Genomic DNA, 12408 nt, shown 5'->3' on the forward strand with positions numbered 1-12408 from the left:
CTTCTCCTTCTCCCACTCCCCCTGCTTGTGTTCCCTCTCTTGCTGTGTCTCTCTCTGTCAAATAAATAAAATCTTTAAAAAAAAAAAAATAGAACGATCCAGCAATCCCACTTCTGAGTATATAGCCAAAGGAAATGAAATCATGATTTCAAAGACATATCTGCACTCCTGTGTTTATTGCAGCATCATTCACAATAGCCAATATATGGAAATAACCTAAGTGCCTATTGATGAATGAATGGATAAAGGAAATGTGATATATATAATGGAATATTATTCAGCCACAAAAAGGAGAAACCACCATTTATGACAATATGGATGAACCTGGAAGGCATTATGCTAAGTGAAATAAGCCAGACAAGGACAAATACTGTATGGAATCACTTATGTGGGAAGTCTAAAAAAAAAAAGGAAGAAGAAAAAGTCAAACTCATGGAAACAGATAGTAGAATGGTGGTTATATCATGTTTTGTAACCTACTTTGTTTCCTAATGATATATTCAATGTTTTTCTATATATACATCTAATAAATATAGACGAGCATAATTATTTTTAAAAGATTGCTTAATATTCCATACTAGGGATATTGTACTAGCCTTGGATGACCAAAGAGCTCTTGTCTATTGGAGCCTGAGATGTGCTCCTACCTACCTGTGATCAGCTGGGCTCTGTCTCTCTGGGTTACTTTGATAAAAACTAATTCCAAGATTGATAACAGCTTACAAAAATAATTAGTTCACTGAAAGCCCCGGTTATATCACTGAGGCAGGAGACTAACTGGTCTATATATTTGTAAGTCTCTAACTTGGCTGGGCATCTTATGTCTGTGTCAGAAGTTGGAGGAGGGGATTGGCAGCTGGTGTCTCCAAGGGAATTATAATTCTTTTAATTTTCTTCACAACTGTAACTATATCTTCTTTCTTATTTTAAATTTTGTACATGTAGAATTTCTTATTTTTATTTGGTTATTTTATTGTTTTTCATCAGAGTCAGCTCTTCTTTAAGCTCTTGGATTGAGATTTAATTAATTATAATGTTTTAAATTAACTTTTATTCATGTGTGTAATACAAAAAGTTGTTTTCATTACAAAATTTCAACAAGTACAGATATAACTTTTTTAAACTACTATTCCCAATCCCAGGCTCTTCTCAGAGTTTGGTGTATGTCATTCCAAACCTGTTTATGGAGTTTCATTTTCCCTTTTCTCAGTCAGTTGCTGTCCTTCTTAGGAAAAAAAAGGAACTGGTTATGTCTAAGTTATAACAGTAGAATTTTAAGAGTCAAAGACCTTATTTAAATTACTCATTTCAGCTCCAATCCTACTCTACTCTGACCCAACATGGTTTTTTTTCCTTCAAATTTTTATTTAAATTCCAGTTAGTTAGCATATAGGGTAACATTGGTTTCAGGAGTAGAATTCAGGGGCACCTGGGTGGCTCAATCAGTTGAGCGTCTGACTCTTGGTTTCAACTCAGGTCATGATCTCAGGATGAGATCAAGCCCTGCAACGGGCTCCGTGCTTACCACAGAATCTGGTTGTCTCTCTCCCTCTTCCCCTCCCCCTGCTTGCTCTCTCTCTCTCAAATAAATAAATAAAATCTTTTTAAAAAGGAGTAGAATTCAGTGATTCATCACTTACATACAACACCTAGTGCTTATCACAAGTGCCTCCTTAATACCTGTCACTCATCTAGCCCATCTCCCACCCACCTCCCTCCATCAACCCTCAGTTGTTCTCTATAGTTTCTTATGGTTTGTTTGCCTCCCTCTCTTTTTCCCCCTCCCATATGTTCATCTGTTTTGTTTCTTAAATTCCACATGAGTGAAATCATATGATATTTGTCTTTCTCTGACTGACTTATTTCACTTACCGTAATGCACCCTAGCTCCATCCACGTCATTGTGAGTGGCAAGAGTTCATTCTTTTTGATGGCTGAGTAATATTCCATTGTGTATGTATACCACATCTTCTTTATCCATTCATCTGTCAGTGGACATGTGGGTCTGTCCATAGTTTGGCTATTGTTGATAGTACTGCCATGAACATCGGGGTACATGTAGCCCTTTGAATCTGTATTTTTGTATCCTTTGAGCTAACCTAGTTTTACACCATCAAAAATATCCTTTAAATGTTATGAAATTAGGCTCCCAATCCACAAACATATGTTCACTATGGAATCAAATAGGATTTCATTTCTTATTTTTATAACTTGTTTAATTGAAACTTCTAATTGTTTTACTGTTCTTATTATAATGTTTCCCCTTTAGTTATTCTCTTTTTTTTTTTTTCAAGAGTTTTATCATACAATGTATTCTTTTTACTTAGAGACTGATCTCCTGGACCCATGCATCCTCATCCAGTCTGGGCTGGTTCTTTCTAGAATTGACTGAGTATCAGTTATTAACTTGGGACTTTTCTTCATCCTTCTTCAGCATAGGTGCCTCTTTCCTGGATGTCATCCTATTTTTTTAAATATACAATATACTCCTTTGTTTTGAAAACACACTTTCATCACTTCCTGAGATTGGCTGCTTTAGAAGTAGATTTTCTAAATCTTTGTATGATAGAAAATGTATTCTCATTTCGCATTTGATTATCTGGCTGCACACAGAGTGCAATGTGCATTAATTCTGAAATGCATTTGACCATAAAAACCTTTTCCATGGGCATCCCATTATCTTATAGGTCTCTATGGAAATATTCTTGGGGGAAAGTTTTCCCTTTGAGGGAAAGCTGGATTCAGTTAAGATTTTGCTTGCAAATGTCATGCAAGATGATGAGACTGTTAAGGTACCTGATGGGTTGCTTGGTAAATGTGTATTTTTTTTAACTTATGTTTATGTATCTACTTTACCACTATGAAATTCCTTCACTTGAATAATCCTGTTCATAGTAGAAATTAATATTGCTAGCCCTGTAGTGGAATTTTATATTATGTGTATCCTAAACCTAAGTCCTACTCCCTTGTGCTTACTTATCCTGCAAATTGATGACAGTGGAAGCTAGTCATTGTGTTATATGATTTGAATACTTTATATGATAGGATAGATACTATTAGCCTCATTTATAAATTAGAAAACTGGAGCTCAGAGAGCTCAGTTGACTTGCTCAAAGCCACAGCTGGTAAATGGTAGAGCTAGAATTTAAACCCAGGCAATCCGACTCTGAGAACCTGTGCCATTATGTTATATAGCAATAATAGCTAGCCTACATAAAATTTCATGAATTAAGTCATTATCATCATCAAAGAGTTCTGTGTGGGGGAGTCTGGGTGGCTCAATCAGTTAAGCATCCTACTCTTGGTTTCAGCTCAGGTCATGATCTCAGGGTGGTAAGATCGAGCCCCATGTCGGGCCCTGCACTCAGCACTAAGTCTCCTTGAGATTCTTTCCCCTTCCTTCTCCCTCCCCCTGTGCTCCTCCCCCAGCTCACATGCGCACTTTCTCTAAAATAAAAAAAATAAATCTTTTTAAAAAAAGATTTCTGTGTGACTATTAAAACTCCACTATTGGGGGCACCTGGGTAGCTCAGTCAATTCAACATCTGCCTTCGGCTCAGGTCATGGTCTCAGGGTCCTGGGATTGAGCTCCGCATCAGGCTCCCTGCTTGTGGGTAGTCTGCCTCTCCCTCTCCCTCTGCCCCTCCCCCCCAGCTCATGCTTGCGCTCTCTCTCTCTCTCTCTCTCAAATAAATAAATAAAATCTATTTTAAAAAAAGACTCTCTACTAATGTGTATGTTAATTACATTTCTCCATTTTTATCCCAATATCCATTTTTAATCAAAGGCCTTTCTTGTAATTACAGACAGATATACCCAATAGCAGCAATGCAAAAACCACTTTCACTACCATTGTTGGACTGTTTATGTGCCAGGGATTTAACCTGATGACCTGTAATAAAATGATACTGACTAGTATTTTTTCATTATCTGGGAATAGAAGAGAACCACTAATACAGAACTTGCTTGGGACCTGGGTTGTAAGTAACCAGAGTCTTATTCTTCCTCATCTCCAGGTCTGTGGGTTCTGGGGTGCCACAACTCAGACTTTCGGAACAAAGGCATGACAGCCTTACTGAAGGTTTCTAGTTGTAACAGGAACATTGGTGATTATTATGAGGACACATATGAAGATGTTCCAATTTCCCTGCTGAATGAAAACAATGTCATTGCACCCAGAAGCTTCTCCCAGAATTCAAGGCACCCTAGCACCAAGCAAAAGCAATTCAAAGCCACCACAACTCCAGAAAATGACATAGAGAAGATTGACCCTCAGTCTGCAGAAAGAACACCGCTGCTTAAAGCACAGAGTGTCTCCTCTAGTGATTTGTTGATGCTGCTGGGACAGAATCCTACTCCACATGGATTATTCTTATCTGATCTCCAAGAAGCCACACATGAAGCTGATGGTCATTTACTTGGAGCAATAGAAGGAAACAAGGCCCCATCTGAAGTGGCAAGTCTCAGACCAGAGCTCCATCACAGTGGGGGCAGAGTATTTACTCCTAAGCCAGAACTGCAATTAAGATTAAATGAGAATTTGGGGACAACTGTAACAGTAGAGTTGAATAAACCTGATTTAAAGATTTCTAGTTCATCAGACAGTCTAATGACTTCACCAACAATTCCATCAGACAAGTTGGCAGCAAGTCCTGAAAAGACAGATTCCTTAGAACCCCCAAATATGTCAGTTCACTTTAATAGTCATTTAGGTACCATTGTGTTTGGCAAAAATTCATCTCACCTTATTCAGTCTGGTGTACCTTTGGGCTTGAGTGAAGGAGATAATGATTCCAAGTTGTTAGAAGCAGCTTTAATGAATAGTCAAGAAAGTTCACTGGGAGAAAATGTATTATCAATGGAGAGTAATAGGTTATTTAAAGAAGAAAGAGTTAGTGGACCTGCTTCATTAATCAAAGATAATGCTTTATTCAAAGTTAATATCTCTTTGGTAAAGACAAACAAGACATCAATTAACTCAACAATTAATAGAAAGACTCATGTTGATGTCCCAACATTATTTATTGAGAACAGTACATCAGTCTGGCGAGATACTATATTAGAAAGTAATACTGAGTTACAAGAAGTGACTTCTTTGATTCATAATGGAACATTTATGGACAGAAATATTACAGCTTTGGGGCTAAATCATGTGTCAAATAAAACCACTTCATCAAAAAATGTGGAAATGGCCCACCAAAGAAAAGAAGGCCCTGTGCCACTAGGTACAGAAAATCCAGATCTATCATTCTTCAAGATACCGTTCTTGCCAGATTCAGCAAATTGGTTAAAAAGGACCCATGGCAAGAACTCCCTAAGCTCTGAGCAAAGGCCCAGTCCAAAACAATTAACATCTTTAGGATCAGAAAAATCTGTGAAAGGTAAGAATTTTTTGTCAGAGGAGAAGGTGGTAATAGGAGAGGATGAATTTACAAAGGACATAGGACTCAAAGAGATGATTTTTCCAAAGAGCAAGAGCATATTTTTTACTAATTTGGCTAATGTCCAAGAAAATGATACATACAATCAAGAAAAAAAGTCTCAGGAAGAGATAGAAAGAAAGGAAAAATTAATCCAAGAGAATATGGTTTTGCCTCAGGTACATACAGTGATTGGCACTAAGAATTTCCTGAAGAACCTTTTCTTACTAAGCACTAAGCAAAATGTAGAAGGTTTAGATGAGCAGCCATATACTCCAGTACTTCAAGACACCAGGTCATTAAATGATTCAGCACATAGAGGAGGGATTCACATGGCCAACTTCTCAAAAATAAGGGAAGAAGCAAACTTGGGAGGCCTGGGAAATCAAACAAAGCAAATGGTAGAGAGATTTCCAAGCACTACAAGGATGTCTCCTAATCCAAGTCAGCATCTTATCGCTCAACGTGGTAAGCGGGCTTTGAAAGAACCCAGACTCTCACTAGGAGAAATAAAATTTGAAAGGTGGGTAATTTTGAATGACACCTTAACCCAGTGGTCCAAAAACATGAACCATTTGACCCAGGGCACCCTCACAAAGATAGAGTACAATGAGAAAGAAAAAAGAGCCATTACTCAGTCCCTCCTATCAGATTGTTCTATGAGGATTCATGGCCTTATTCAAATGAATGATTCTGCATTACCTATTGCAAAAGTATCAGCATTTCCATCAATTAGACATACAGATCTGACCAAGATCCCATCCCAAGACAACTCCTCTCATCTTCCAGCATCAGCCTGTAATTATACCTTTAGGGAGAGGAGTTCTAGGGTCCAAGAAAGGAGTCATTTCTTACAAGAAGCCAAAAGAAATAACCTTTCTTTAGCCTTCCTACCCTTAGAAATGATTAGAGGTCAAGGAAAGTTCAGCTCCATGGGGAAAAGTGCCACAAACCAACCCCCGTACAAGAAACTTGAAACCACTCTTCCCTTGAAACCAGGCTTGTCTAAAACATCTGGCAAAGTTGAATTACTGCCTAAAGTTCATGTTCATCAAGACTCTTTACCTACAAAAACTAGCAATGATTCTCCTGGCCACCTGGATCTCATGGAAAAGATCTTTCTTCAGAAAACACAGGGACCTGTTAAATTGAATAAAACAAATAGACCTGGAAAAGTGCCCTTTCTGAAATGGGCAACAGAAAGCTCTGAGAAGATTCCCTCCAAGCTGCTGGGTCCCCTTGCTTGGGATAACCACTCTGCTACCCAGATACCAAGAGAAGAGTGGAAATCCCAAAAGAAGTCACAGAAAAACACAGCTTTTAAGAGAAAGGACACCATTTTGCCCCTGGGCCCTTGTGAAAATAATCATTCAATAGCAGCAATAAATGAAGGACAAGATAAGCCCCAAAGAGAAGCCACCTGGGCAAAGCAAGGAGGGACTAGAAGGTTGTGCTCTCAAAACCCACCAGTCTCAAAACGCCATCAAAGGGAAATAACCCTTAGTACTCTTCAGCCAGAGGAAGACAAATTTGAGTATGATGACACCTTCTCAATTGAAATGAAGAGAGAAGATTTTGACATCTATGGTGAAGATGAAAATCAGGGCCTCCGCAGCTTTCAAAAGAGAACACGACACTATTTCATTGCTGCAGTGGAGCGTCTCTGGGATTATGGGTGAGTAAGAAACAGGTATGGGTGCATTGATTATTCCTCTGTCCTGCTAGTGCAACATTTGACTTTACCAGGTGCTGAAATAATAGAAAAGGCACAGCTTATCTGCAGGAATGAGACTCCAAAGATTGCTTATAAAGGAAGGAAGAACCCTGAGATCCAGGTAGCAAAGTCTAGATGAAGCTACGGAGTAAATAGGAGGTTAGATGATGACACCAACAATGAAAGAGAATGATAAATCCAGAAGGCATGAAACTCTTACTCTAGTGAGATGGAGGAGAAAGGGGGCTTACAAAAGGGTACAGGAATCAGGGTCAAGAAGCATCAATGGGAAGCAGGAAGGAAGTCAACCTTATGAGCTGCAGGAGTAGTCTTAGTCTTGTGAAAAGGTTCTGAGAGAGGCAGGAGGAAGAAGTGAAGTGTGTGGTGAAGAGGTTGAGGATGCAGAGAAAGTTGTTTTCCATGGTACTGGGGATCCAGGTAGCAAAGTGGGAGGATGTGATTGTTAGGGGAGCAGAGGGAGGTTGGGCAAGGAAGAGAAAGCGCAGAGAAATTTGGAAGACAAGGAGACAGACGCTTAGGTGGCTCAGTCAGTTAAGCATCTGCCTTCAGCTCAGGTCATGATCCCAGGGTCCTGGGATCGAACCCCACATCGGGCTCCTTCCTCAGCAGGGGAGTCTGCTTCTCCCTCTCCCTCTGCCTGCCGCTCCCCCTGCTTGTGTTCTCTCTCTGTCTGACAAATAAATAAAATCTTTTAAATAAAATAAACTTAAGGAGAGTCAGTCAGTCAACAAATAATTTTTATTGAGCACCTACTTTATGCCAGACACATTTGTAGACACTGGGGTACAGTAAAGAAGAAGTTTACATTCATTTGGGGAGAGCAAGAGATAATTAGTAGAAAAATAAATAGGGAAATCTTGATGGTGCTATTCAAAAGACAGAATCAAATAATATGATACAGAGTGACTGGAGGTGTTACTTTAGCTGTGGTGGTCAGAGAAATCCTCTTTGTGGAATTGAGACCTAAATGATGATAAGAGGACAGCTGATGGAGCTCTGGGAGATGTTTCCAAGCAGAGGGAATAGAAAATACAAAGGCCCTGTGAATGGAACAAATCTGAGGAACAAAAAAGGACCAGTATGACTGGAGTACAGCAAAAACTGGGGGGAGGGGTTTATGGGAGACAAGGTAGTAAAGATGAGTAGTGGTCAGATAATAGAGATCCTAGAGGAAGGTTAGGTGCCGTCTTCATTGCTCATTGTCACTGTCTGACCTTGCTCTCTACCTCAAATGGTCCCTTATTGCTGCATAGCAACTATAGAATATTTCCCTAGTCTACTGACTTTCCCACTGTCCTGGACCCCTTTCTTACATTTTCTACTTTTTCCTTAAATCTCCAACCCCTTTTACCCATTCTCCAACAGCCCTTCTCATTCATAGCTAATGCTTGTGCAGTGAACCTCCAGACTCCCAACACATTTATTGACATCTGTAACCATATACTGTCTTCATGCGTATGACAATAAATAGACTATGCACCTAAGGCCAACCTCTCCAGTTTCCTAGTCAACCATCTCCAGCTTTCCATTACAGTGCATTTTCATCTTATCCAATACTCAGTTCATAATCAAATTCTGGTTGTTTTTTGAAATTAAAGCCAATTGGATTCCTTGATGGATTAGATGTGGTTGTGAGAGAAAAAGATGAGTTAGGAATAACTTCAGTGTTTAGAGTAACTAAAAAGAAGGAATGGTCATTGACTGCCAAGGAAAAGGCTGGACAAACAGCAGGTTTTGGGAAGGGGCAGAAATTAAGAGACTACTTTTGTACATGGTAAGGTAGGGAGTTTATATGTGAATCTCAAGTTCAAAGAAGATATCTGAGATGGAGATATACAATTGGATTTTATCTGCATAAGAATAGACCATCATGAGAATGAATGTAAACAGAAAAGAGGAGAGTTCAAAGAACTAATAACCAGAGCAGTCTAACATTTAAAGGTCAGGGAAATGAAGAACCAGCGAAGTTGAAAGAGAAAGATTGGCATGAGGTTAGTAGAAAAATGAAGGAAAATTGGTGTCAGAGAGACCAGGTGAGAACACACATCAAGGATGGAGTAATCAACTATCATATACTACTGAGAGTTCAACTAAGATGAGGACTGAGAATTAGTAATGTAAAGACCAACAGTGGCCTTGAAAATGTAGTTTTTATGGAATAATAGAGATAAAAGACTTTTTGGAGTGGTTTAAAGAAAGAATAGGTGGAAAAGAATCCAGCTACTTCTCTCCATCTCAGTGGCTACCATTCTGGTCTAAATCATCCTCAACTCTCACCCAAATTATTGTAATAGCCTCTTAACTAGACTTGCAGCTTCCAGCGTGGCCCTTTTCCAAACACAGCAGCTAAAGCAAATTTTCAAATTGTGATTCTGATTATTGTTCTCTGCTCCAAACCTCCCAGTGGATTTCCTTCTCACCCTTAGTAAATTCCAAAGCCCTCATCATGGCCTTCAAGTTTCTGAGATTTGACCCTCTGAAACCTCTCTGATCTCTTCTACCATTGTTTCTTGCTCACTCTGTTCCAGCCACACTGGCTTCATTGTTCTTCCTCAAATGCAAAAAATGTATACCTTTCTATAGGCCTTTGCACTTTGTGTCTCGTCCTCTGATATCCTGCTATTCATTCTTTCACTTCCTCCAGGTTGCTGCTTAAGTTTCATTTTATCAGGCTTTCCCTGAACACTGTATATACATACAGCTCCTGCCACACTTTTTCAGTGAACTTACTAGCACCTGAAATAGTATACATTTACTTGTCTATTGTCTATGTTCCCCAACTAGAAAGTAAGTTCATTGAGAACACAAATTTTGAAGGTGTTGTTCAATGGTATATCCCCAGAACCTTAAACAGTGCCTGGCATGTGATAGATACTCAAATATCTGTTGAATAAATTAGTAAATGATGGATGTAGGGAGGCAAGAGCAGGTCTTTTTATGTATGTCTGAACTCCAGAGAGTACCAAGTAAACAGTAACACAAGTTCCATGGGCAAGAATAGAGAGGCAGGGAGACCAGTTAAGAGGCGATTGTAATCATCCAGGTAAAAGAAGACAGATTATTTAGACCAAAAGAGTGGTGGTAAAAATCAAAAGAAACAGAAAGATGTTGAGCATAATTTGAGGATAAGCAGACAGGATTTGCTGTTAGATTCAATATGGGGGGAATAGGGAGAAAGGACTCAAAGAAGATTTTTAGTTTTTTTCTTAAGCAACTAGGTGGATGATGGTGACATTTAATGAGATGTGGAAGGCTTGAGATAGAACAGATTTATTTGAGGAAACACTCAAGGGTCTGTTTTGAACATACTTAGTTTGAGATGCCCACTAGACCTCCAGTGGAGATGTTGAGTAGGCAGTTGGATATATGAGTCTGGAGTCCAAGGAAGAGGTCCATGCTAAAGATGAATAAATTTGGGAGTTATAAGCATATTGACAGCATTCAGATAAGACTTGTTGGTATTATCAAGAGAGTAAAAGTAGATGTAAGCAATGCCCACTTTAAGCTGGGTCCCCAAAGGTCTATATCCTCAAGGTAACAGTAAACCAGTTAACTCACTTCATTGACGCGCAAATTTCTATTCTTAATGCCTGCAGACATCTGGCAGAAGAAAACATAAAACCTCTCAACATCCTAGGCCTCAACTTATTTTCACAAATATTTCAGATACAATGTCCAGAACACAAAGATAAAGGGTACAAAACAAAACGAAAAAAATAAATAAGAAGCCACAGAAACAATAGAGAGCCAAAACAAACTCAGAGACTTAAGATCTAGGAATTGTATACAGTTATTAAAACACTTATGCATCATGTAGAAAGAATTGGTGAACTAGTAGGTAAGTAAAATGAAATAGTATGGAATGCAGCATGCAGAGATTTTTCAAATGGAAAATACAAAAGAGATAATAAAAGACTATGGCCAACTGTATTTTCCAAAAATGGATGTGCCAATATGTTCTGTCCTATATGCTCTTGTACAGTATGACCTTGCCATTCTCCAATTCAAGAGGTAAGATGTAGTCCCCCTCCTCTTGATCTGGCCTGGCATTAGAACTCATTTGTGACCAATATAACAGAAATTTGTGACCTATAGATGTGATGGAAGTGATGCTGGTTCAGAAAATACTGTGTAGCTTACATCTAGTTCTCCTGAGATGCCCTCTCTGGAAGAAGCCCAGCCGCTATGTAAGAAATCTGATTACCCTGGTGCTGTCATGCTGGTGATGTCACATGTAGGCCTTCTGGTCAAGAGTCCCAGAGAGTCTAGCTTTCCATTCTCCACCAAGGCACCAGGCACGTGAGTGAAGTCATTTTGGACCCTCCAGATAAACCCAGATGCCAGCTGAATACCACTGAATCACTACATTTGACACCAGGAGGAGCAAAACTATGACCTAGCCAAGCACTGCTAGAATTCGGACTTAACAGAATTGACAAGTATAATACAATGGTTGCTGTTTTAAGCCATTAAAGTTTTGAAGTAGTTTGTGATACAGCAACAGATAACCAGAGGAGACTTAAAGGATAGAGTGTGAAGGATTTACTTATTTTTTTATTTACTTATTTTTAATTGAAATCTCAGAAGGAAAGGAAAGAGTGATTAAAGGAGAAGCTATATTTGAAGAGGTAAGGACTGAATATTTTCCAAAATTAAAAAAAGTCATCAATGCACAGATTCAGGAAGCTCAACAAATCCCAAACAGGATGAATTAAAAAAATCAACACCTAGACATTTTTCATCAGAGTGAAACTTCAGAAAACCCAAAAGTCTTAAAAGCAGCCAAAGAAAAAATACAGCATACATTCAAACAAGATACAGAAAGATGACTTTTCAATAGTGCTAATTAAACATAGAAAACAGGGGAATGATATCTAGAAGGCATTGAAATACAATAACTGCCCATCAAAAATATGATTCAAAAATCAAGGCAAAATAGAACATTTTCCAACAAATAGAAACAGAGAAATCTCACCCTAGCAAAAACCCACTAAAAATATTCTAATGATGTACTTGAGACAATAGGAAAGTGATACTGAATGAAAGAGGTGAAAGGCAAGAAGGACTAAAAAAGAAAGGGTAAATATATGGGTAAATATAAATATTGTTTGTATAAACTGTGGTAAAATGTTTTATGAGCTCTAAGATATAATTGCTTTTTTCGCAATGGGTTTGCCACCTAAACACAGGTGTCATGAAAACCACCCCTATTTTAGAAAGGAAAACCACCCCTAAATTGGAAAGGAAAAACTC

General features: G+C 38.7%; 1 protein-coding gene and 1 long non-coding RNA gene across 19 annotated transcripts in view; one reads left to right on the forward strand and one right to left on the reverse strand.

Annotated features, from left to right (window-relative positions):
- Window positions 1-12408, forward strand: part of F8 (coagulation factor VIII) — a 128539-nt gene that overhangs the window by 68985 nt on the left and 47146 nt on the right. For all 17 annotated transcript variants that reach the window (XR_013444558.1, XR_013444561.1, XR_013444559.1 and 14 more), the window contains one exon: window positions 4017-7095. Coding sequence is in view for 12 of the 17 variants with exons in the window: in XM_078064133.1 (XP_077920259.1) it covers window positions 4017-7095 (3079 nt within the window). In the remaining 5 variants the exon portion in view is untranslated. The remainder of the gene's footprint in view (window positions 1-4016; window positions 7096-12408) is intronic.
- Window positions 1-12408, reverse strand: part of LOC144380422 (uncharacterized) — a 32501-nt gene that overhangs the window by 8202 nt on the left and 11891 nt on the right. The window lies entirely within an intron of this gene.

This window comes from Halichoerus grypus, chromosome X (genome assembly GCF_964656455.1).
Source record: "Halichoerus grypus chromosome X, mHalGry1.hap1.1, whole genome shotgun sequence".
NCBI classification, from domain to species: Eukaryota; Metazoa; Chordata; class Mammalia; order Carnivora; family Phocidae; genus Halichoerus; species Halichoerus grypus.